This window comes from Nyctereutes procyonoides, unplaced genomic scaffold (genome assembly GCF_905146905.1).
Source record: "Nyctereutes procyonoides isolate TBG_1078 unplaced genomic scaffold, NYPRO_anot_genome, whole genome shotgun sequence".
In the NCBI taxonomy this organism is placed as follows: Eukaryota; Metazoa; Chordata; class Mammalia; order Carnivora; family Canidae; genus Nyctereutes; species Nyctereutes procyonoides.
This window is the reverse complement of record NW_026575049.1, coordinates 29,461,361-29,486,077: the sequence shown is the minus strand read 5'-3', so window position 1 is coordinate 29,486,077 and position 24,717 is coordinate 29,461,361. Positions and strand designations below refer to the sequence as shown.

General features: G+C 46.4%; 1 protein-coding gene across 2 annotated transcripts; it reads left to right on the top strand.

The window, feature by feature from the left end:
• The first annotated feature begins 3,244 nt into the window (after positions 1-3,244).
• Positions 3,245-24,318, top strand: APOL5 (apolipoprotein L5). Of its 2 annotated transcripts, none has more exons than XM_055329363.1 (7): positions 3,245-3,474; positions 3,732-3,949; positions 5,823-6,026; positions 16,144-16,267; positions 19,283-20,177; positions 21,393-21,513; positions 23,974-24,318. In XM_055329363.1, the coding sequence occupies exons 3-7, from the start codon at positions 5,936-5,938 to the stop codon at positions 24,009-24,011; spliced, it is 1,269 nt and encodes a 422-aa protein (XP_055185338.1). In that variant the 5' UTR covers positions 3,245-3,474; positions 3,732-3,949; positions 5,823-5,935; the 3' UTR covers positions 24,012-24,318. The 2 variants fall into 2 exon arrangements, with proteins under 2 accessions (XP_055185338.1, XP_055185337.1); XM_055329362.1 differs by having other exon boundaries at positions 5,815-6,026.
• The last annotated feature ends 399 nt before the right edge of the window (positions 24,319-24,717 follow it).

Genomic DNA, 24,717 nt, shown 5'->3' with positions numbered 1-24,717 from the left:
ATCTTGAAGACATTATGCTCAGTAAAATTAGCCATTTACAAAGGACAAATATCACAGGATTCCACTCATAGTAGGTACCAGATACACAGAGGTAGAGAGAGTAGGATGGGGTGCCAGGGGCTGAGGGGTGGGGGGATGGGGTGTTGGTGTTCAATCAACACAGAGTTTCAGTTTTGCAAGGTGGAAAAGTTCTGGAGATGGGTGATGGCGATGGTTGCAAGACATTATGAATGCACCTAACGTATTTAATGCACCCTTAAACATGGCCAAGATGGTAAGTTTCATGTTATGTATATCTTACAACTGAAAAACTAAATTTAAAAAATTTACACACCCACATACACAGCCCAGTAATCGAGGAAAAGTCAAGACACAACATGAGAGAAGGTATTTGTGGATAAATATACCTAACAAAAGATTTTTCTGTATTGAATATAAGGAACTCCTATAAATCAACAAGAAAGGTAAAACATAAAGGGAGAGCCAGCTGGTCAATAAAGTACGTGCCTATGTCCTCAACACCACTGCTAGTCAAAGAAATGGATATTAAAGTCAACGATCACAGAGATACCACTACATGCTCAGCAAAATATTACAAATGTAAAAAGGGATCATCTCGAGAGATGACAAGGGTGTGAAGCACCTGGAATACTAACTCATTATCGACGGGAAAGACCATTGGCACCATCACTTTGGAAAATTGTTCAGACATATTAATAAAAGTAAACATGCACGTAGCCTGAACCAGCAAGGTTTCTACTGAATAGATACCTAAATAAATAGGTCTACCAAGGCACATGTCAACAAGGATGTGCATGACAGCCTTATCTACAACAGCCCCAAACGTGTCCATTAGAATGGATAAAGGCATGGTGATGTATTCATATAATGGAATAATAATCACCGAGGTGAAAAATAATGAACTTTAGCTACATGCCACCTCGCAGATGTACCTCTGAGTAGGAAAGACTGGATGCTGTATGATTCATGTGGATGACTTTTTTTTTTTTTTTTTATGATAGTCACAGAGAGAGAGAGAGAGAGAGAGAGGCAGAGACACAGGCAGAGGGAGAAGCAGGCTCCATGCACCGGGAGCCCGACGTGGGACTCGATCCTGGGTCTCCAGGATCATGCCCTGGGCCAAAGGCAGGCGCCAAACCGCTGCGCCACCCAGGGATCCCTGTGGATGACTTTTTAAAGATTTTATTTATTTATTCATGAGAGACACAGAGAGAGAGAGAGACAGAGACACAGGCAGAGGGAGAAGCAGGCTCCTCGCGGAGAGCCCGATGCAGGACTCAAACCCGGGATCCTGGGATCACACCCTGAGCTGAAAGCAGACCCTCAACTGCTGAGCCACCCAGGCACCCCTCTTCCTGGATTTTCTGTTTTGTTCTTTTGGTCTATTTGTCTAGCCTTGTGCAATACCCCACTGTTGCTTCACAACAAACTGTGATGACGGAATTGCAAGTCTTCCAGCTCGTCCTTTTTTCAAGATGATCTTTATTGTTCTAGGGCCTTTGCATTTCCATGTAAATTTTAGAGTTAGCTTGTCCAGTTCAACAAAACACCTGCTGGGATTTTTTTAGGATTGCATTAAATCTATAGATCAGTTTGGTTGTTTTTTTTTTTTTAAATGTACTTGTCTATTTGGAAGAAAGAGAGAACGTGTGTGGGAGTGGGGAGAGGGGCAGAGGGAGAGAATCTTCACGCAGACTCCTCGATGAGCATGGAGTCCAACGTGGGGCTCAGTCTCACGGCCCATGAGATCACGATCTGAGCTGAAACCAAGACTTGGACACTTAACAGGCTGAGCCACACAGGCGCCCCTGAATCTACAGATCAACCTAGAAAGAATGAACTTCTTAACAATATTGACTATTTAAATCCTGGTATCTCCCCATTTATTTAGGTGTTTCGTTTAATTCAGCAGTGCTTTGTGATTTCAGTGTTGAGGTCGCAACATTTGCGCTGCCTATCTCCTTAGGTATCTGGTGCGTTCAGATGTTATTGTAAATTGTCTACTTCATCCATTATTGTTTATTTCTTAGTATAAAGAGTTGCAACTGCTTTCTGCATACTGACCTTATATCCAGTAACTTTACTCGATTCATTATTAATTTTCCTGGTTTACCTGTTCGTTCTTTTGGAGTTTCTACATATATATCTATATCATGTTGTGATATGCTGATGGGCTATTATATCATATCATGTCATATCATCTGCAAAGAGTGAAAATTTTTGCCACAGCTGGAAACTCACTCCTGGGCTATCCACTGCTCTTATCTAGAGGTGATCTGTGTATTTTCAGCTCACATTTCCTTGGCCCGGAACAATCATATGGTCCATTCAGCTGTGGGGGGCCAAGCCATATAGAGCAGATGAAGTATTTATTGAACATTGCTATTATTAGGATGAGGACTTCAGGGTGCTGAGAGAGAAGAACTGTCAACCTAGGATTTGATATTCTGTGAAAACATCTTTTCAAAATGAGGACTTCAGGAAAACAAAACCGGACTCTTCCCAAAGGCCTGGGTGGCTCTGTCAGTTGAGCATCTGACTCTTGATTACAACTCAGGTCATGATCTCCAGGTCAGAGAATCGAGCACTCGCATCAGGCTCCACACTCATTGGGGAGTCGGCTAGAGATTCTCTCTCTCTCCCTCTGCCCCTCTCATGACTTGCATGCTCTCTCTCTCTCTCAAATAAATACATAAACAAATCTTTAAAAAAAAACGGACTCTTCCCACAGCCCCTCACAGTGATTCATCACCGGTGACGGGATCCGCCACAAAGCAAGCAGGAAACTAGAGAGAGGCTGTTGGCCATCCCTCCCACCCCCAGAAGCCAGACCAAATCTCCAACCGAAGTGTGTTCATGCAGGGAACTCCCCCAAATAGAGGCAGACCCAATGGTGGGACAAAGCACAGCAGATTTGGAGATTTCCTTTTTTCTTAATTCCTAAGGATGAGAAAGGCAAGTGAATGAGACCAGAGCAGGGCTTTTTTGTTTGTTTGTGGAGATATTTTGTGTTGAGATATTTTGTGTTTTGTTTTCTTGTCTTGAGCAGGACAGAGTTCTCTGATATCTCTAAGAGAGAGTGGCGACTGCCCTGTGGAGAAAGGAAGGGGGAGAGAGAGAAGGAAATGGGGGGCGGGGGGACAGGGTGGAGGAAAGGAAACTGAAACTGACCCTGGTAGATATTTGCATAACTTTTGGCCACTGAGCACTGGAACCACACCCTCACTTCTCAGCCTCCCCAGAAGCCAGAGTGGAGACGGGTGCTCTACGCTGGGTTGGAATTGCAAGCTGGTTTGGAGCTGGATGCAGTAACCCATGAGTCTTGATCACCTTGTGAAAAGAGGGAATTTATAGGGCACCTGGATGGCTCAGTTGGTTGAGCACTTGCCTTGGGCTCAGGTCATGATCCCGGGACCCTGGGATTAAGCCCCGAATTGAGCTCCCTGCTCAGCGGTGAGTCACTTCTCCCTCTGCTGCTCTCCCCGCCTGTGTTCTCTCTCTCTCTCTTTGTCAAATAAATAAGATCTTTAAAAGAAAAGAGAAAATCTTTGTATGAAGGATAAAAGCAGCATATAAAAGAAAAGCATCTAACATTTTTCCTGTGAATTTGTTTACTTAAAGGTGTGTGTGTGTGTGTGTGTTTTGTGTTGACACTGGGCAGCCAAAGGATTTGGCCATAGTGGACATTTGTTATTCTTTTTGCCTCTTAGACACTTTGCCTCTATTTGGGGGAGTTCCCTGCGTGAACACACTCCGGTTGGAGAGATTGCCTCACACCGCAGACCTCAGACACTCTTTCCCAGCCTCTCTTCATGCAGAGTCCACCAAACTGATGCACCGGCGCTAGACTTCTGATTGTAAGATCCATCCAGAAGGCGTTCTGAGGATAACAGCACCAGCTCCACTGGGCATCCAGAGCCACCAGCAAGTAAGATCCCAGCACGGTGTGAGGGCCTTCTGGCCAGCCCACTCCTCAGGTGATCCTGGGACTGTTGTCCTGGGTACTGGGGGTCTCCTGATTGATGTCCTTCTCTTTAGTCCTGAGATGGCTCATATTCTTCTCTACGTTGCTTTCCTGATTAAACTGGGTGGCGTCCACTGAAGTTGTTAGCAGCCAGGAATGAAATGTGCTACAAACGTATTCTTCAGAAACTCATTTGTCGTTGAACTTGACTAGTGCTAAAAATCTGACATAGTCAAGTATTTTCCTTCCAGGTACCTAGAGCTCATGCCATGCTAGGAATGGCCTTTATGAATCCAACATTATGAAAAATATTCTTCGGATGTTTTACGCTTTTATGTCTTATGTGAAAGTGTGATTTTGCTGTTGGTTTCAGATATATTTAGTGATAGTTATTCCTTGTTTTTCCAGCTTAATACAAGATTTTTTTTTAAGATTTTAATTTATTTATTTGACAGAGAGAGAGCATAAGCAGGGGAGTGGCAGGTGAAGGCAGAGGGAGAAGCAGGCTCCCCACGGAGCAGGGAGTCCGATGTGGGGCTCGATCCCAGGACCCTGAGATCATGACCTGAGCCCAAGGCAGACGCCTAACCACTGAGCCACCCAAGCGCCCTGAATATGAGTTTTTATTTAGATTTTATTAAATGACTTTAAATATTTGTTCTATGGAGGCTCATGGCAAGGGGGTAGGCCCCATGTGGGAGGAAAGGAGGGCAAGGGGACCCCCAGGGGGTGGGGTGGGGGGGCATCTGCAGCTGCTTGGGGGTCTTATAGCAGCAAGGTCCCGTGTTGCCAATAGATCACAGCTGTTTGGCAAGGCTTCACAGGGCATACGAGGTAGGCAGGCCCTAAATGGTGAAAAATCTGCTTGTCTGGGCTATTTTAAAAATCACTGGATGTGTAAAAATTCGAGTTTGCTGCCAGTGGGCTTTGGAGCTAACAGATCTCAGCCTGTGGTGGAGAAATAAACAAGCCGGGGCCAACAGAGGCCGAGTCCTGCCCGTTTATGCAGTGGGAGCTTAGGGACAGCCCAGGCCTGAGAGTCAGTAGATGAAGGAGTAAAGCTGCTCCTTACTTTGCCAGGCGCAGTCTTGCAGAGAGAGAGGCCCTCTGCCCGAGGAGGAGGAGAGGCCAGGGAAACTGGCCGGTCCCAGGGTAGTGACGGAGAGCTGACAGTGATGATGGAGGAGGATGTGCCACGTGGATTCCACATCTGGGGACACGTGGCAGCCCAGTGCCCCACGCAGGGCACACTCCTTCCGTGGAAGCCCCCAGACGCCCCCCTGTGTCACTTTCTTTTTAATTTATCGGCATTCTTTATATTTTCTGGATATGGGCCTTTTGTTGATCGGGATACTGTGCAGTAATAAACACAGAGGTGGAGGCAGGAAATAGGGTGAGGCCGACTGGGCCTGGAGCCATGGGAAAGAGCTGGAACTTGGACTTGAGAACCACAGGACTAGAGTGTGGTCTCGCGCCGGCAGCCTCAGCGCTCCCTGGGACTTTGGTTAGAAAGGCAGAGCTCCATGCCCTGTCTGAGATGAGGGAAACTGAGTCATGGGGACGTGGGTACATGCTCAAGCCTGGGAAGTGCTGGTGGACGGAGCCTCGGGATCCATCCACGTCCCGGTTCTGCTCCAGGGTAAATACACTCATTCCTTTGAGGTGTTCACATAACAGGGGTTTGTGTGTGTGTGTGTGTTTTCCTGTGTGTGTGTGTTTTCCTGTGTGTGTGTGTGTGTGTGTGTTTTCCTGAGGAGAGAGCCAAAATAGTTATGCACCTCCCAGCCTGGTGTGATACATGGCTACATAGTCACTGAGCTCTTTGTCAGCTACGCAGGTGGCACAGCGGACAGGAGTCAGCCGCTCCCTGGGACCCTTGGAAACCCAGTTCAAAGGTGCCTCACCTCATCTGCCTACAATTGCAAAGTTAGAGAGAAGGTCCTAGAAGTTATGGGGACCCTGCATCGAGGCTCAGAGCAGACTAACCTTGGAGATGACGAACCTGGACTCTTCTGCTCTGCGCATAGCGAGACAAGCCCGAGTAAGTACTTCACCAGACTGAACTATATACCTCCCTGGGCTGTAAAATGTGAGAAACAGAAACACACCTGCCTTACAAATATTGCTTGAGGCCACATGGGAGAAAATGCATGGGAAGGCCTGTGTGAAACACTCCACTAGTCAAGATACTGCTTTGCATGGTGATTATCATGGGTGGCAGCATCAAGAGGGATTGTGTTCTCTCTTTTTTATCCCCCAAAGATTTTATTTATTTATTCATGAGAGACACATAGAGAGAGGCAGAGACACAGGCAGAGGGAGAAGCAGGCTCCTCGAGGGGAGCCCAATGTGGGACTCGATCCCAGGACCCCAGGATAACGCCCTGAGCCGAAGGCAGACGCTCAACCGCTGAGCCCCCCTGATGCCGCATGTTCTCTTTCTGATGTTTATTCTAAGCATCTGAAGCGTCTGCATTTCTTACAAGTAAAACGTATAAGTATGTAGGTTTTGAATAAAAGGCTAAAAGGATAGACGGTTTATCAGTTTCTGGGTAGACTCTAAGAAGTAAACCTAAGATATAATGAATCAAAATGTTCCTCTCTGGGCTCCTAAGAAGGGATAACATGCCAAAATATATGTATATGTAACCACAACATAGACATTGCAAAACTGTCCCACACAGACACACTCAGATCGTCACCAACAGCTTGCAGGCCCCGCTCCGTGGCTCTAGGCCTGAGGGCTGTTATGGAAAGGCTGAAGCCCACATGCTTGGTGGCCCAGGGGTCCCTTTGTTCTATTTGAGTCTGATTACTTTGCTTGCTCCTTTATGTCCAGAATGATTTCTTGAATTGTAAGTATTATTTTTTAAAGGTTTTATTTTTAAGTCGTCTCCAGACCCAGTGTGGGGCTCTAACTCGCGACCCCGACCGAGATCAAGAGTTGCTGACTGAACCAGCTGGGTGCCCCCTGCAATTTAACTTCAAATATTTGTTCTTTTCATGGTTTTTAGTCTTCTCTGGGAATTCCAATTAGCAGAAGTTGGAGTTTTGCCTTTATTGCATTTTTTATAAAGATTTTATCCATTTATTTTAGAGAGAGCATGAGCAGGGGAGGGACAGAGGAAGAGGGAGAAGCAAGCTCCCCATTGAGCAGGAAGGATGTGGGGCTCGGTCCCAGGACCCTGAGATCACGACCTGAGCTAAAACAAAGAGTTGGACACTCAACTGACTGAACCACCCAGGCGCCTTCTTTTTTTTTGTTTTTAATTGTTCACAATCTTCATCATCTTTTGGGCAACACCTTTCTGGAGAGTGTTCTTTATCTGCCATTTGTTTCTGCTTTTGTTTTTACAGTTTCCAATTTGCCCTTGAACATATTTTTCTTATTGTGGTAAAATATGTCACATAAAACAGACCATTTTCATCATTTCTTAGATGTACAGCTCAGCAGTATTGAGTACATTCACAGTGTTCGGCCGCCATCTCCAGCACTTTCTCATCTTCCCAAAGGGAAGCTCTGTGCCCATTAGGCACCGACGTCCCTTTTGCCCCTCGGGTCCCAGCAACCACTCTTCTACCTCCCATCTTTATGAATTTGACTTCTCTCGCAACCACATACCAACGGAATTGTACAATATTTGTCTTTTGTGTCTGGCTTCTTTCACTGAGCCTGATGTCTTCAAGGTTCATCCATGTTGCAGCACATGTCAGAACTTCACGGTCTTTCTGAAGGCTGGAAAATATTTCATTGTATACATTCTGCATGTCTATTCCATATCCCATATGTTTTGTTTATCCATTCATCCATCGGTGGACATTTGGGTTGTTTCTACCCTTTTGGCTATTGTGACTGGTGCTACTATGAACATGCCAGTACAAATGTCTGCTGGAGTCCCTGCTTTCAGTTCTTTTGCATATATACCTAAAAGTGGAATTGCTGGTAATCCCATATGGTAATTCTGTTTTTAATCTTTAGGGTATCTGACAAGCTGTTGGCTGCACCATTTTACATTCCCACTAGCAGTGCACGAGTGTTTTGATTTCTCGACAATCTTGCTAACACTTGTTTTCTGTTTTTCTGGTTTTGTTTTTAATAATCTGTATCTTAACAGGCATGAGATGGTATCTCATTGTGATTTTGATTTGCATTTCCCTGATGATAAGTGACTTGAGCATCTTTTCATGGGCTTCTTGACTATTTGCATGTCTCCTCTGGAGTGATAGCTACTCAAGTCCTTTGCCCATGGGAGGCTGATTGTTTTTTGTCGTTGAGTTAATAATTTTTTTGTGTGTAGACCTTGTTTTGGTTGCCTGTTTTCATGGAACAGCTGTTTATGGGAGACTCAGATAAGGGAGAGGATAGGACTGTTCCATGCCAGGGAAACAGTTCTTTCTGATGTGGGCATTCTACATAAGTTCCTGTTTCTGTCTCCCGCAGACAGTGGAATCAGGTAGTTTTCAAACTTCACGATGCAGACTCTCTTCTCCTCTCCATTTTGAGGACAAACTGCTTCCTACAGATACGGCTGGTCTCACTGTGTTACTTCATTTAGTCCATTGATTCTTGGATCCATTCGAATTTGGTGCCAACTTGTACACTTTATTCTCATTATTTTATTTTATTTTTTAAAATTTTATTTATTCATGAGAGACACAGAGAGAGGCAGAGACACAGGCAGAGGGAGCAGCAGGCTCCACACAGGGAGCCCGATGTGGGATTTGATCCCAGGACCCTGGGATCACACCCTGAGACGAAGGCGGTGCTAAACCACCAAGCCACGTGAGCTGCCCATATTCTCACTATTTTAAAGAGGGATTTTATTTCTGCACTTTGGGAATGCCCTTCACCTTGAAAAGGGACTCCTTTCTTTCTTTCTTTCTTTCTTTCTTTCTTTCTTTCTTTCTTTCCTTTCTTTCTTTCTTCTTTCTTTCTTCTTTCCTCTTTCTTTCTTCTTTCTCTTTCTTTCTTTCTTTCTTTCTTTCTTTCTTTCTTTCTTTCTTTCTTTCTTTCTCTTTCTTCTTCTTTTACAATTATTGGCATCACTTCTCCTTTTCCTGCCAAAGTCCTACTTATTTTTCTGGCTTTGGCATCCTTTAGAAAAATAGGAAAAATATTACCTATTTTTCATAGTTTCTTTTTTTAAAGATTTTTAAAAATTTATTTGAGAGAGAGAGAGAGAGCATGAGCAGGGGGACAGGCAGAGGGAGAAGTAGACTCCCCGCTGAGTAGGGAGTATTTTCCATAGTTTCTAATAGATGATGTCTGTATCCTTTCCTTGTTGCTTTTGAATAATTGCCAAGAGAAGCTGACAACTTGATCCATTCATCTAGCATCCATTTATCCAGAAGTCCAGCACCACCGCAGGATAATGGAGACAGAAAAGAAATTTCTGGGTCCCTCCCTCTACTTCCACCTCTTGGGCAACTTCCCCTGAGTTTTAGAGGCTCCCAAGGTTCCATCCTTGTCTCTCTCCCTGCTTCTTGGCTCACCATCTTCCATGGATGCCATATGTTTACAAATTCCTAGGTCTGACTCCCTAGGTGCCGTCTCTGGCTATTGCCCCTCTGAATGACTGTGGGGTCTATTTTTTTCTTTATGAGGTAAAGCTGCATCACTTCTGGCTCAGGACCCTTTATCATCTGTAGAGAGAGAAGTGCCAAGGAGCCATCAGAGCATCCTGACTACAGCATCCCCTGGAATCTGCCCAGGCAACATTCCCCTTCCCTCAGTAGATTCTTCTGCTCACAGCACAGTCTCAACTTACAATGAGACATGCTTGAGATTGGCGAGTGACTTGGGGCCCTCAATATGAGTGATCCCAGTTCCTAAAGAGAAGGTGAGGGTCTAAGGCCTCATTTCCACTCTCTTTCCCACAAGATCCAGCTCATACCCCTCTCATGATTTGAGACATCCCATCCAGGGCCCCTTAGCTACAGGGACCATATTTTATGAACCTCAAATCAGAGTATAGATTCAGATTGAGATGCAATGTCTGCATGGGCCCTACTGATCCCTGCAACTCTCAACTGGTAGGCTTTTGTGGTGAGTTTGGAGGTCACCTTGTGTGTTCAGGAACCCCGACATGCCTGCACTGGGCCTCAGTCCAGCCACACCCATCAATCAGTGATTCTTGAAAGAGATTTTAGCACGAGACCATGGCAATGGGAAAGCAGAACAGCACCTGTCATTCTCTGGCTTGGGCTTGAATCTCCAGAGCAGAATTCTCTGGCAATGTAGATTTCATTATGTGGTTTAACCCAAGAGAGCCTCTCTCCCTGTAAACTCAAACCCAGATCTCAGGAGCACCCTGGCCTCTGGCTGGTGAATTGGAAGTGCCCAACCAATGAGAGAAGAAGGGGGCAACACGGATAGGCCAGTACCTCACTCTTGGGGGGTAGAGACAGGAAGCTGAGAGAGAGAGGGCTCGTGCATTTGTGTGGGATCCTTGAATGGAGGTGGCCACAGCCGTGGCCCCTCAGTGTTGGGGAATCTAAGTCAATCAGAGGAGGCCCTCTTTGGGAGAAGAGTTGCTACTTCCTCCCAGGTAGTATGACATTCTGAGCTCTCCCGCAAGAAAGTACATTTCTAACTACAGAAATGGGAGGGAATCCCTGGGTGACTCAATGGTTTAGCACCTGCCTTCAGCCCAGGGCGTGATCCTGGAGTCCTGGGATCAAGTCCAATGTCAGGATCCCTGCATTGAGCCTGCTTCTCCCTCTGCCTGTGACTCTGCCTCTAAGTCTTTCATGAATAAATGAATAAAATCTTTTTTTAAAAAAAGAAATGATATGGAATATGGAATATGATGATTAATGAGACTTACCTCTAATCCTAAAGGTATAAATCACAAAGTCTCAGAGATGCTTACTAAAACTGGAAAGATATGGGCCCATCTCAAGGAGACCCAACACTACCGGGCCTTGGTCCTGTTCACTCCCTCTCACTTTCTCCCACAAAACGAGGTAACTCATCTCCCCAAGAGCTATTTTAGGCCAGAACTGGGAAGATAGTCAGCAGCAGTTCTGTTTTATTTTAAATTTTTTTTTAATGATTCTAAGATAGGGTTTTTTATTTTGGGCTAATCATTTTTTTTTAAGATTTTATTTATTTGTTCATGAGAGGCACACAGAGAGAGAGGCAGAGACACAGGCAGAGGGAGAAGCAGGCTCCATGTGGGGAGCCCGATGTGGGACTTGATCCCGGGTCTCCAGGATCAGGCCCTGGGCCAAAGGTGGCACCAAACCACCGAGCCACCCGGGCTGCCCTTATTTTAATTTTTTAAAAAGGTTTTATTTAGGGGCTCCTGGGTGGTACAGCCTGTGAAGCGTCTGCCTTCAGCTCAGGTTGTGATCTCAGCGTCCTGGGATCGAGCCTCACACTGGGTTCCTTGCTCAGCCTGCTTCTCCCTGACCTTTTGCTTGCTGCTTTCCCTGCTTGTGCTCTCCCTGTTTCTGTCAGATAAATAAATAAAATTAAAAATAAATAAAAATAAAAACAGAAAAATAAAAAGATTTTATTTATTTGAGAGAGAGAGCACAAGCAGGAGGGAGGGGCGCTAGAGGGCTTACTATTTAGCTGGAGAGTTTGTCGTGACCAGGGGGTGAGGACTAAAGATGCCTCGTTATGGAGGTGTTTTTATTTTACTGGTTTTCATTGTGAATGGAGCTCATGGTTTCTGTAACAAATCAGTAAAACGGATGATTGAAAAGTACAGGTGTAGGTCTTCCCTCCCCCCAACCTCAGCCTCTCTCCCTGAGGCTAAGCCAGCTCACCACGGGGTATACCTCCTCCCAGAATTTTCCCCTAGTCCTAGACCACGTATAATTTTTTTGAAAATGGAGATCATGTTCTTTGACTTTTTATTTATTTATTTTTTTACATAACAAATCCTGTATCTCTTTCCAGGTCAGTTCGCATAGATTGGCTTTGCTCTTTTTCCTGTCTGTCTTTCTTTTATATCAGTGTGTTTTAATGTAAACACCAATACCCTACATGGTATTTCAGACTGTTTCCATTTCTCTTGATCACCTCAAGGAACTGGTGAAGGCCTTACACACGCTCCTCTGTGTACAGAAGCCATTGTGTTTGTGTGGGATGTGAGCTTCAGCATATGCACTTCATGTTTTGAGATACTCCAAATCAGTCTTCCAAGTATTGCTCCCTGCTCCAAATAAGTGCCTCAGAATACATATTCCCCTCTCTCTCAGCAACATGGGATGCTTTTATTCTTTTCTTTTTTTTTAAATTTTTTATTTATGATAGTCACAGAGAGAGAGAGAGGCAGAGACACAGGCAGAGGGAGAAGCAGGCTCCATGCACTGGGAGCCCGACGTGGGATTCGATCCCAGGTCTCCAGGATCGCGCCCTGGGCCAAAGGCAGGCGCCAAACCGCTGCGCCACCCAGGGATCCCCTTTTCTTTTTTTAAGATTAATTTATTTGAGAATGAGAGAGAGGGGAGAGAGAGCGGGGGGGGGGGCAGAGAGCAAGAGAAACACAAGTGGATTCTGTGCTGAATGTGGAGTCCTACACGGGGCTTGATCCCACAACCCTAAGATCATGAGCCAAAGCCAAGTCAGATGCTTAACCGACTATACCACCCAGGTGCCCCAGGGATGCTTTCATTCTTTTAACTTTCGCCTAAGTGGTCAACGAGATGGTTATCTTGCTGTGGTCTAGATGTGAATTTTTGGAGGCTGCTAATGATGTTAAGCATCTCTTCATATATTTATTGGCCATTTGTAGTTCTTCCTCTGTGAAACATCTTTTCAAAGAACATAAGAAACATTTGCTTATGGAAAATGAGAACCAAAGTTGAAATATCAAGGATTTTGTTATTACCCCTAAATCTTCAAAAAAGAAGTGGTGTGGGTGAAGGCTGGGGCCAGGTTTCAGGCACAGGGAGAAGAGACATTTACTAATCACATTAAAAACCTTTAAAAATCAAAAGCAGGGGATCCCTGGGTGGCGCAGCGGTTTGGCGCCTGCCTTTGGCCCAGGGCGCGATCCTGGGGACCTGGGATAGAGTCCCGCGTCGGGCTCCCTGCGTGGAGCCTGCTTCTCCCTCTGCCTGTGTCTCTGCCTCTCTCTCTCTCTCTCTGTGTGTGACTATCATGAATAAATAAATAAAATCTTAAAAATAAAATAAAAAATAAAAATCAAAAGCATCCCATGAAGATGTGGCAAACATAAGAAAATCTACAAGTTCTTTTAAGCTTCCAGAAAACAAGCAATTCTCACATAATATGAATTGCCTAAGAAACAGAAAGTGCAGTATGTATTGAGTATATCCTATGAAATGAATGAATATAACACTAATAATAAGCCTTGATTACATGAAAAGAAAACTGTAACTCAATATTTATGACCCTAAGAAGAACATATTGAATGCAGTAGGGAATATACATCTGTGGCATAGTTACAGAGATCTGCAACGACCAAGTTGGGGTTTTCACGGAATATAAGGACAATTCGATATATGGAAATTTATGCATGCAATACACTATATTCATGGGATAAATAGTAAAGAAATTATGATCATCTCCTTAGAGTCTGAAAATAACCCTACTAAAAATATTTAAATATAGAAATAAAACATAAACTTTAACATGATGAAGAGCAGTTTTTGTAAAACAGCTGGCAACGGTGAAATACTAGAGCCAGTTTCATAACATTAAATAATTGAAGAATTCAAGCTAACCCAACAAGGCATGGAACCAAAATAAGAAAAATCAGTATTGAAAAAATAAGAAAGCAACCTCGCATTATGTATTCATGAAACATTCATTCAATAACTATTATAATCAGTAAAACTTCTGAAGCACAGAGGAGTGTTAAACATGCATAATATTTCTATATAGAGTAACAAAGCGAGTTAGGAAACACGACATCGAAAGATACTATTCCTAATAGCACCAAAACAATTTGAGGTACATAGGAAATAAGTGAATACAAAACGCAAAGAGGCAACAATTCTTTCATTTTTCAAAGAAAAATGAAAACAGAGCTGCTGGGAAGCCATCTGGTGCTGCTGGGCAGGAAAGTAGCAGGTCCTTGGATTTAATCAGGAATCTATCCTGAGCCTCCTCAATGACCCATATATATATATATATACACATACTACACTTACTATGACGGCAGGAAACATCCTTTATAAAGTTGAACTAGAAACACAAATAGCTCCTGGTCCCTGCAGGGGAGCTCCTGCACCCAGAAAGCAGAGGGGGACACAGGAGCCCATCACCGGCCCTGTTACTGCCAGAGCCGCCACAGTGGACAGGACGGGGTTGGTGGCATTATACATGGAAGGACTCATATGAATGACAAAAATATGAAGCCCCCGAAGTGCCACAATAAGGGATTGTTTCTATAAACATGAAGGTACACATGAAATAGCATGGAGTAGCCGTGTGGACAACAGTATAGTTTAACTATAACACATATAGTCATGGCATGTTATTAAAAACCTGTAGAAAAGAATATGCATTTGAAAATAATGGGAAGTAAATGAACAAAATCGATAGTTATGTTATGGTACTAGTGGGGGCAATCTTCATCAAATTACACGGAAATCTATTTGGGGACAACTGGGTGGCTTGGTGGTTGAGCGTCCACCTTCGGCTCAGGTTGTGATCCCAGCACCCTGGGATCCCGCATCGGGCTCCCTGAAGGGAGCCTGCTTCTCCCTCTGCCTATGTCTCTGCCTCTCTGTGTCTCTCATGAATAAATAAAAAATCTTAAAAAAAAAAAAGGAAATATATATTTAAAGTGATTTTTGAACCAGAAGAAAAGCTGCAACATAAGAGTCTTTAAACAAGCGTAAGTGTGCCACACTGCCTGTGTAGGGAGGAAAATCATCTTCCCTCTACCCTTCTGAGTTCTTAGCCCAAGGCCCTGTAATAAAAGATTAACAAGACGAAAACGAACAGAAGTTTATCAACATGTATAGCTCATGTACATGTGGGAGTGATCCAGGGGACAAATGAGTAATTCCCGGGTGTGGCTTAGAATTCAATCTTAAATACCAATTTAATAGGAAAGGGGGTAGGAGAGGAGGAGGTAGGTCTCTTAGGGGGGAGTAAATGCTTTCTGGGAAAGACCAATGGGCCCTAATAAGAACAGGCAGGAGGTATGATGGTTTGTGACAGAGTGTGTCTGGGTGTTGACTTCCAGCCTTCTCTCCTGGGAGAAGAGGCTGCTGACACTCCCAGGGCTGGCGATCTGTGACAATTGAGCTCTTTTTGGAGGATCTGTTTTTAGGCAGATGAGGGGAGTTCATAGAAAGCCTCTCCCTGCATTTGCTGTATTTCGAGTGCCTTCAGCTCAAAATAATCAATATCCCAAAGCAGCATGTCTCACAGTGACATTTTCTGTCACCTTTCACCTACCTGGTTAAAACAACTAACCAGCCAATGAACTCATGGCTACGGAGGTTTAAGCAGAGACTGGACAACTCTGCCAGGATTGTAGATTGTGATAAAAATAACATGACTTTGGGATCCCTGGGTGGCGCAGCGGTTTGGTGCCTGCCTTTGGCCCGGGGCGCAATCCCGGAGACCCGGGATCGAATCCCACGTCGGGCTCCTGGTGCGTGGAGCCTGCTTCTCCCTCTGCCTGTGTCTCTGCCTCTCTCTCTCTCTGTGTGTGTGTGACTATCATAAATAAATAAAAATTTTAAAAAAAAACTTAAAAAAAAAAATAACATGACTTGGGATCCCTGGGTGGCGCAGTGGTTTAGCGCCTGCCTTTGGCCCAGGGCATGATCCTGGAGACCAGGGATCGAATCCCATGTTGGGCTCCCGGTGCATGGAGCCTGCTTCTCCCTCTGCCTGTGTCTCTGCCTCTCTCTCTCTCTCTCTGTGACTATCATAATTAAAAAAAAAAAAAGAAACCCACTAAAAAATAACATGACTTTGATCATCTTTGTGATTGTCATTGGGTTATTGGATGATATCAGTAGACTTGGTGACTTAACATGTAATATCACAATTTGAAAAGCCCTTCACCAATCTGCTTTGCCACTAGAAACCTAAGAGGTCACCAGTTTCACCAATTGTTTGGTTAAAATCATTAGGCCAAAAGGTTGTGAAATTTTCCGGACATTAAGATCTTTTATGTATCCTAACCTTGTTTTTTTTATCCCCAATGTTATAACTAGATAGTCCATTTTGGTGGCCCATCATCAAACATTTTCGGGACAATATGACTAAAGAAGAAATGCACTACATACTCTTTGATGCAAAGGCTTGGGAGATGCTGGTGCAGAGAAGTGGTCTGGACAGGTAATCCTAGAACGGTGATGTGGCGGGGAAATCACCAGAACGTGCGAACGTGAGGACAGGAGTTTGGGCAGATGTGCTCGGGGCCCAAATCCCAGCCTCTAGAATAGTGTCTGGCACAGACCCGACTCCCAGGATATTTGAATGGGGGAAGGAAATCTGATTGTTAATATCCCAGATTCTGTTACTAGGCTGTTGCCAGCTCCACGGTAGGGCAAATGTGCTCCATCCAAGTTGGCTGAAGAGCTGGTCATGCTGTCTCGTGTACCGCCCTTTGCCATTGGAAATGGGGGGGGGGGAGGATTTACACATCCTCATAAAACATTTTCTTAGGAAAGCAAATTTAAAACCTTTGATTAAAACCTTTGGTAAGCACATTAATAGGTGCCGAGGTCCCCGGCCTCTTGGCCAATGGATTCCTAGAAGCAGAATTGGTTTCCTTTTCTCCCTCCTTGCTCATGTCACCAGAACGTTGAGGCCTTGAGACCCAAACTCCTGGGACTCCTCTTCACAGCCTCTGCCTGGGCATCTGGGGTCTCTGGTAGCACCGGGCTGCAGCCTTCTACGGGCTGGGATGGAGCCTGCGGCCGGCCTAGCAGAGGCCCAAGTGTCCGTAAGTCCTACAAAATGAGCTGCAGGACCTCCCCCAAGCTCTTGGTGGTAAAATCTTCCTGAGACGTGCAAACTGCAGTTGCCCACTCTTTTAGGATGGGAGCAGTCCATTCCACGCACCTCTGACCTGGGCCCAGCTCCCCCCCCCATCCGCCCCTCTTCACTCGTCAGAGCCCCACTCTCGGCGCTCAGTAATCCCCAGGATCACTCAGAACAAAGCCCTTCACCTTGGCTGCTGGCGGCTGAGCCCAACTTGGACCACCGTTGATTAGTCCGCTTCCACTGCGCCTGCGCCCCGGCCGGTCTCCCCACTCTGGGGGAGGCAGAAAGGTGGTTTTCCCTTTCTTGAGGCAATAGTGACCTCAACCAGCAGGTGAGGCCAACTAGAGGCTTCTGGGAAGCTGGCGTCCTGTGCTCTTACCCTGCTTCCATCACACACTGGATCGTCCCGTAGGAGAGTCCCCTTGCCCAGGGAGGCCAGCGGCCTGCCCAGTGATGGAGGCTTGGGCCCACTGATGGAGCACAGGTGGCAGCTGGCCACTGGCCTTCTCGGTGGACCTGCAGGGAGCATCACGGGCCAATGCAGCATTCATTCTCAGAGCCCAGATATGTGTCGAGATGCTCCTGTGAAAGCAGTCTGGCCACTCTCCCAGCTATGGCAGGGGCCTGGACGCCTCTTCACCACCTCTGCCCAGATGAGCTGGGGAGCCTTCTGCTTCTAACTCTAAGATTTGGGTTGGAGGTGGGCTGAACTTCTGGGTTATGGAGATGTCCCAAAGAAAACTCTAAGTCTTTGTTAAAGAGCAATGTGGTGACAGGGAGGGATGTCCGAGGGCTCCTGCCACTTCCCTGGACAGGGGTCAGTTGGCTGGTCCACCTGAGGCTGCTGATGGCCTTGCTCAGGGAGCAGAGGACTCTAAAGCCATTGTCAACGATTCCTTTTTGGAGGCCTTGGGGCTGCTTGGCCTTGGTGTGGTTTTCCCATGAGCCCTGCCATCTTTCCCAAAGCCCAGTATCCCTGGAGCCTGTGCCTGGTCTGCGGTAGGTACTCAAGTTGGACAGACCGGAACACACGTAAGGGTCATACAAATCATACAAAACAGGGATTCTGTTTCGTGCTGTAGGCCTCTGGTTACAGCGTCCCGCACGGCCCCCTCGTGTCCACTTGGGAAGCCCCCAATCCAGCAGTGATTCTGAAACGTAGTGCTTGCAGAACTCTGCTGTTCCAGGAGCTAGACCAAACCGATTCCGCAGGAAAATGGAATGATGGTGGTCTTTTCTCCAAAATATAAGAGACATTTGAGTTAATGGGGGGAATTTTCTGAGTTGTACATTTTTCCATTCTTCATCAGTTCTTCTGAAGACTACCTGCTTCTCCCACTTGTCCGTGAAAAGAGTAGAAGCTGCTGTGTCTAGGCATGACCACTCTTGTTAGAAATCCACTTTCAGTTTCCAAAATGACACAAAACTGTCAAACCAACTGGCAAACAATGAGCCCTCCTCTATGGAAGGCTTCATATTTCGGGTCCCCTTAGAGGGTCTCCCTCCTTTTTCTTTGGAAGTGTAGGTTACTTTTGTTAATTTTCTGAATTAATTCTAATACACACCCATGATACAAAACCTCAAAGGAACAGAGAGGCAAACAGTAAAAAGGAAATCTCCCTCAGAGCTTTTCCCCGCTCCCCAGCTCTTTTCCACAGAAGCAACCACAATTTCCAGGTGGATCCACCCCTGCCTTTTTAAAATGTTTTTTAAAGATTTATTTATTTATTTATTTATGAGACACATAGAGAGAGGCAGAGACACGGGCAGAGGGAGAAACGGGCTCCTCGAGGGGAGCCTGATGATGGACTCGATCCCAGGACCTTGGGATCATGCCCTGAGCCAAAGGGAGATACTCAACCACTGAGCCACCCAGGTGCCCCCAGATAGATCCCCTTTTAACATAGAAAAGGAAAATCAAGCCATCTCCTCTATAGGTTGTTAGGACTCTTATCTCACAAGCTGTTGTATATTCATAAGTTATATATGTATGCACATATATACATATAGATTCATTAAGAAAATATTATAAAAGTCAGGAATGCTCTTAGGATTTATTGTATTCATCACATTACTCTCCATATCAGCCAGAGGAGAGCTGCCCATGGGTGAACAGACTAGGAAGCCAGTCTGGACGTGCAGAGGGATTGCTTCAACTGTGTGACACATGGTCACCTAGGGGTTCCGGCCACAGAGAGGGACCCTCTCTCACGATGCTCCCCCATTGTACCTTAATTCTCAGGGCCCTGCTCCCTGTATGTGTCAGAGAACTCAGATGACCTAGAAGTTTTTAGCTTACTGGTGAGAGTTGGAAAAATAATCCCAGAGGAGGAGAAATAATCACATGATGTGGACTGTCCACAGGGATGAGGCCAACATGCTGCACCATATCCTGATGGAAGAGCTGATGCAAAATAAGGAAGCATCCATGCTGGAAAACCTATCAGAGGAGGAAAAAATATTTCTCTTCTGGTTTCCCCTGCAGAAGAATAAGCTGAAAAAGAATATCAGAGAACTCCATGCTCTCGCAGACCAAGTTGATGCAATGCATAAGATGCTCACCAAGACCAACCTGGTGGCCAGCTCCTCAGGCACTGTCTCTGGAGTCATGAGCATCTTGTGTTTTGCCCTGGCACCCGTGACAGTAGGGGGGAGTCTGATGCTCTCAGCGGCTGGGCTGGGCCTGGGGGTAGCAGCTATTGCCACCAACACGTTGACGAGTATCTTAGAAAGGAACAGCAATTCGGCAGCCAGAGACAGAGCCAGCAGACTGGTGCCTGTTCCAGCCATGACGGTACATGATAGCTCTGAAGAAAGGGGGTGCTCTGAAATCAGCGCTGCTTTGTTGTGTATTGATAAGTGTGTCAGAGCCTTCAAGAACCTCAAGGAACTTCGGGCCTACCAGATGGCCAAAGCCAATTCTGGCTTCGTGGCCAAGGTCAATAAATTCATGGCCATGAGCCATATCCCCTTCTGGAGGACGGGAGGACTGCAGAGAGCTGTTGGAGCCTCGGTTATGCCCATGACCAAAGTTGCTCGACTGCTGGGTGCTGCTGGGGCTGGCCTCTCCCTTATGCAGGACTTGAGAAGCCTCCGGCAGAGCTGGACGCACCTGGAGGAGGGAGCAAAGGCCGAGACTGCTGAGGAGCTGAGGGCCGTTGCCGGGGCGCTGGAGCAGGAGCTGGACCAGCTCACCCAGCGCTACGAGCTGATCATCCGGGGGCAGGGCCGGCTGAAGAGCCCGCTCCTGAGTCAGGAGGTAGGAAGGGGTGCTCAGGGCCCATGTGGTCACGGTCCCCCGGAGCATCTGGGGCGCTGAATAGGTAGATGCATCAGCAGATGTATGATCAGAGCTTTCTGCGGAGAGGACAGTCCCCACACCCCTCAGCTAAACCAGGCCCCTCCTGTTCTCTCCAGAATCCCTTCTTTCTCTCTCAAAGTGCTGACCAGCACTCTTCTGAAATCACCCATTTCGTGTAGGTATCACTGTCTGTCTGTCCTCCCGTCCGGTGTACCCACTGGGAGGGCAGGGATGCGGCCCCAGCACCCAGCAGGGCCGGGCACACCGCAGGGGGGGCCACAGACGGGGTTCGAATGGCACAAGGGCGACATCCCAGGATACAGGTGACATTTCAGATGAGTTGGGATAGGATTTGTATTTGAAAAACAGTTTCTATTTCTAGACTCTCTTATTTAGGGACATTAAATATGCAGCTGTAGAAACTGAAAACCACTCCCAGGAAAAGTAAGGAGAATTTCAAAACTCCTGTTTAATTTTACAGGGAGTATGGATTAGGACTGGGTAGCAGAGCCACTGCCTGGGATCCTGGAAAGGGACACACCAGCCTTTGCTGAGGGTGTGAAGGTTCATAATCATAAATTCTTTTTTTTTTTTTAAGATTTTATTTATTTACTCATGAGAGACATAGAGAGAGAGGCAGAGACACAGGCAGAGGGAGAAGCAGGCTCCATGCCTGATGCAGGGCTCGATCCTGGGACTCCAGGATCATGCCCTGGGCCAAAGGAGGGCGCTAAACCGCTGAGCCACTCAGGGATCCCCTAGGATTCATATCCTAAAGGGCCTGGCCTGTCTTCCCCCTTGCCTGTCACAGAGTACAAGCTCAGGTCAGCTTGAGGGAAGACACAGTCTCTGTTCTAACAGCCATGGGGACCCAGCAAGAGAGAGACCCTAGACAAGCCATTAACGAGAAAGAGAGGTAAACGGAAGGACACGAAGATAATGGGGTACCGCAGGGGCCCCTCCAGGCTCTCACACCTGCGGGGTGGGCAGGCTGCGCGGAGGGAAGCTGGTGCCTCCAAGCGTTCCTGGGCTTGTGTCTTTGCCACTCACCTCCCTGAGCCCTGTGCGCACCCGGGCTGGTGCATTTGCAGCCTGGGGCGGGGGCGGGGGGGGGGGTCGTTCGCGAAGCCGGTAGATACACAGACTCTCACTGAGCACCTCTGTGCCCCGCAGCACGCCAGGCCTGGCTGCGCACGGGACACACAAGGATGGGGCACGGGAAGCAAGAGCGCCACCAATGCCAGCTCCCACGTGTCTAGACGCCCAGGGGCCAACCTTCGGGAAGGTCCCAATGGTGAGTAAACTTACTTCTTTTTCCTTTCCGCCGGACCTGGTCTAGCTGCCTCCAGGGAACCCCTGTTTAGCAAAGGCAAAATACAAGTCTCCCACTACGAAAACTCCGGGTAGGGAGATTTCTGCTTGCAACGATTGAATGATGATAGAAGGAAGACCTGTAGGGGCCCAGGACAATCCCTGGGGACTCCAGAAACGCTTGGGTTGGGAAGTTTCTGAGAGACAGGATTTTCTGTGTGAACAGATGGGCTTGGAGGCCAAGAAGGCCTAAATATTCATGCTAATTTAGGCTGAGCTTGGGCCACATTTAGAATATCTCTTTTCCAAATTTTTAAAAAATTATTTATTTATTTATTTTTAAAGATTTTATTTCTTTATTCATGAGACACAGAGAGAGAGAGAGAGAGAGAGAGAGAGAGGCAGAGACACAGGCAGAGGGCAAAGCAGGCTCCATGCAGGGAGCCTGACATGGGACTCGATCCTGGGTCTCCAGGATCACGCACCAAGCCAAAGCAGACACTCAACCACTGAGCCACCCACGCATCCCTCTTTTCCAAATTGTATACAACTACCTGGCACATTTAAAGTTAAAACTTTTTTAAAAAGATTTTATTTTAGAGAGAGAGAGAGAGAGCATGCATGCAGGGGAAGGGTATAGGCGAAGGGAGAGGGAAAGAATCTCAAGCAGACTCCAGCTGAGTGTGGAGTCCAACAAGGGTCTCCATCTCATGACCCTGAGATCATAACCTGAACTGAAACCAAGAGTTGGAAGCTTAACAGACTAACCCATCCAAGTGTTCCTAGAATTAAAACTTTAATAAATTCCTTTATTTTGTTTTATTTTTTAAAAATTTATTTATTTATTCATGAGAGACACACAGAGAGACACAGGCAGAGGGAGAAGCAGACTCTCCAAGAGGAGCCTGATGTGCGACTCGATCCCAGATCCCAGGGTCACACCCTGAGCCAAAGGCAGACGGTCAACTGCTGAGCCAGCCACCCAAGTGTCCCCTTTATTTCATTTTAAAGTTTTATTTATTTATTTGAGAGAGAGAGAGTGCACCAGCGGGGGGGGGGGGTAGGGCTAGGGGCAGGGAGAGAGGGAAAAGCAGACTCCCCACTGAGCAGGGGGCCCAGCTCAGGGCTCAATCCCATGACCCTGGGACCATGAACTGAGCTGAAGACAGACACTTGACTGAGCCACCCAGGTGCCCCCCAAACCTCCTTATTTTATTATTTTTTATTTTTTTTTAATATTTTATTTATTCATGAGAGACACACACACAGAGAGGCAGAGACACAGGCAGAGGGAGAAGCAGGCTCCATGCAGGGAGCCCGACCTGGGACTTGATCCTGGGTCTCCAGGATCACGCCCTGGGCTGAAGGTGGCGCTAAACCGCTGAGCCACCTGGGCTCCCCCCAAACCTCTTTATTTTAAAATAAACTGTGCTTGGAGCACCCGGCTGGCTCAGTTGGTATAGCATGTGTCTCGATCTCGGGATTGTAAATTCCAGCCCCCCTTTGGGTGTAGACATTACCAAAAATGAAATCTTAAAATAAACTCTGATTTGTAACTCCTTCCCCCCTTCACCTCTGCCCTCACCCCTTCTCTCATCAGCCCAGACTCAGGGGTCTTTGGCCTGCAGTCCATTTCTCACGCCCAGATTCGACCTCCATCCCCAGAGCCCTGCAAGGAAGAGTCAGAGATTTGTGAAAGGCTGTTACTGAAAGTTATCCCTTCATGCTGCAGAATTTATAGTTGTGACAAACCGGACACGGTTAACATGGTCCAGCGCTAGGAAACTGGTCAAAGACACCTGTTCCTCCACTTGAGAGAACTTTAGGTAGTACCTGTCAAAAAGGTGTTCCCGAGAGCTAGTCATTGGATTAGTATGGAAAACATCTATGCCAACTTTGGTGAGAAAAGCAGGATAAAAGTGCCATATATACTTGTTCACCTCGTATCTAAGCGGGGGAGACAAGAGTAAGGCCCCCAGCAGCCCCCTCTATCTGGAGGGGATGTGGTTATGTTTTCCTTCTTTCCGCCTGTCTATACTTGTCAAGTTTTCTATTAGGTGCACTACTATTTTATGAAATGGAAAGAATAGATGATAAGTATTGACATCAAAATAACAGATTTTTTTTTTTACAAAGGAAGACCAACCGCTAGTCTTTGGGTCTTAATTTAGTTTCTTAAATCACTTGAATGAACACAGCCTCCTCCTCACCACTGAATGAAACCATAGTGGGAAGAGAAGGAAACTGTTTTCTGGGACGACTGGTTCCCATGATGTTAGCAATGGCTGGAGACCCAGAAAGTCTAAGTCTTTTGGGTTCTTGAACCCAATTCCAATGGATGTGTATGTGTGTGTGACCAACATGGTAAGGTGGCAAATGCTTGACTGTTCTACTGTAAGAAGAGCCTAGGCTAACATAACTGACTTATGACCCTGTTTTGCAGAAGTTGACCAACTACCAGAGTGGCTAAGATGGGAGTAATCCAGGAAGGATTCTCAAAACTGTGCAGAAGGGACCGGGAGTGAACAAAAGTTATCCCTGTGAGTGAGGACACACTCCGAGGTCTCCCTGAATTCGTCATGCTTACATTCTTGAACATGTATCCCATGAAGAGATGTGCTTGCTCAGAAAGGAAGCCACCTGCATTTCCCTATATCCAGTTAGCATAGTTCACTCAACATACATGCTGACCCCTTGTCCTTACACATGCCCAACCTCCAACCCTCTGGGTAGCAGTTCTGAGGCTTGTTTAGTTGTCTCGTGAATAAACTCTTTCCTTGATGCATAATCCATGTCTCAGTGACTGGCTGTGCTGTGCACTGGATAGAACTCGGGTTCGGTTCCACATGTGTATGCACTGGGGGAGGCCTCCACACATCCACAGGCAATTCTGTGTAACCAGCAGTGGTCCAAGAATTCAGTCCAATTCTGACATTATCTACTCAGGAGATGGCATCTCATTCCAAGGTGAGGGTTCAGTCCCATGAGAACACCTTCCACTTCAGAGGCCAATCACAACCCCAAGTTGTTCTCTGAGCTTCTGACTGATTGGCTTTCAGTCAGAGGCTCTCACAAATCCCTTCTTGGATTTGATTAATTTGCTACAGTAGCTCACAGAACTCAAGAAAACCCATTCACTCACAAGATTGCTGACTTATTAAAAAGGAAATTAAAGAATATGAATCGG

Coding starts and splice junctions, on each gene's coding strand:
- APOL5 (XM_055329363.1), top strand. CDS start 5,936: ATGGGGACCCTGCATCGAGGCTCAGAGCAGACTAACCTTGGAGATGAC. Junction 20,178..21,392: donor GCCCGCTCCTGAGTCAGGAG/GTAGGAAGGGGT, acceptor TGTGCCCCGCAG/CACGCCAGGCCTGGCTGCGC. Junction 21,514..23,973: donor CCTTCGGGAAGGTCCCAATG/GTGAGTAAACTT, acceptor CCTGTTTTGCAG/AAGTTGACCAACTACCAGAG.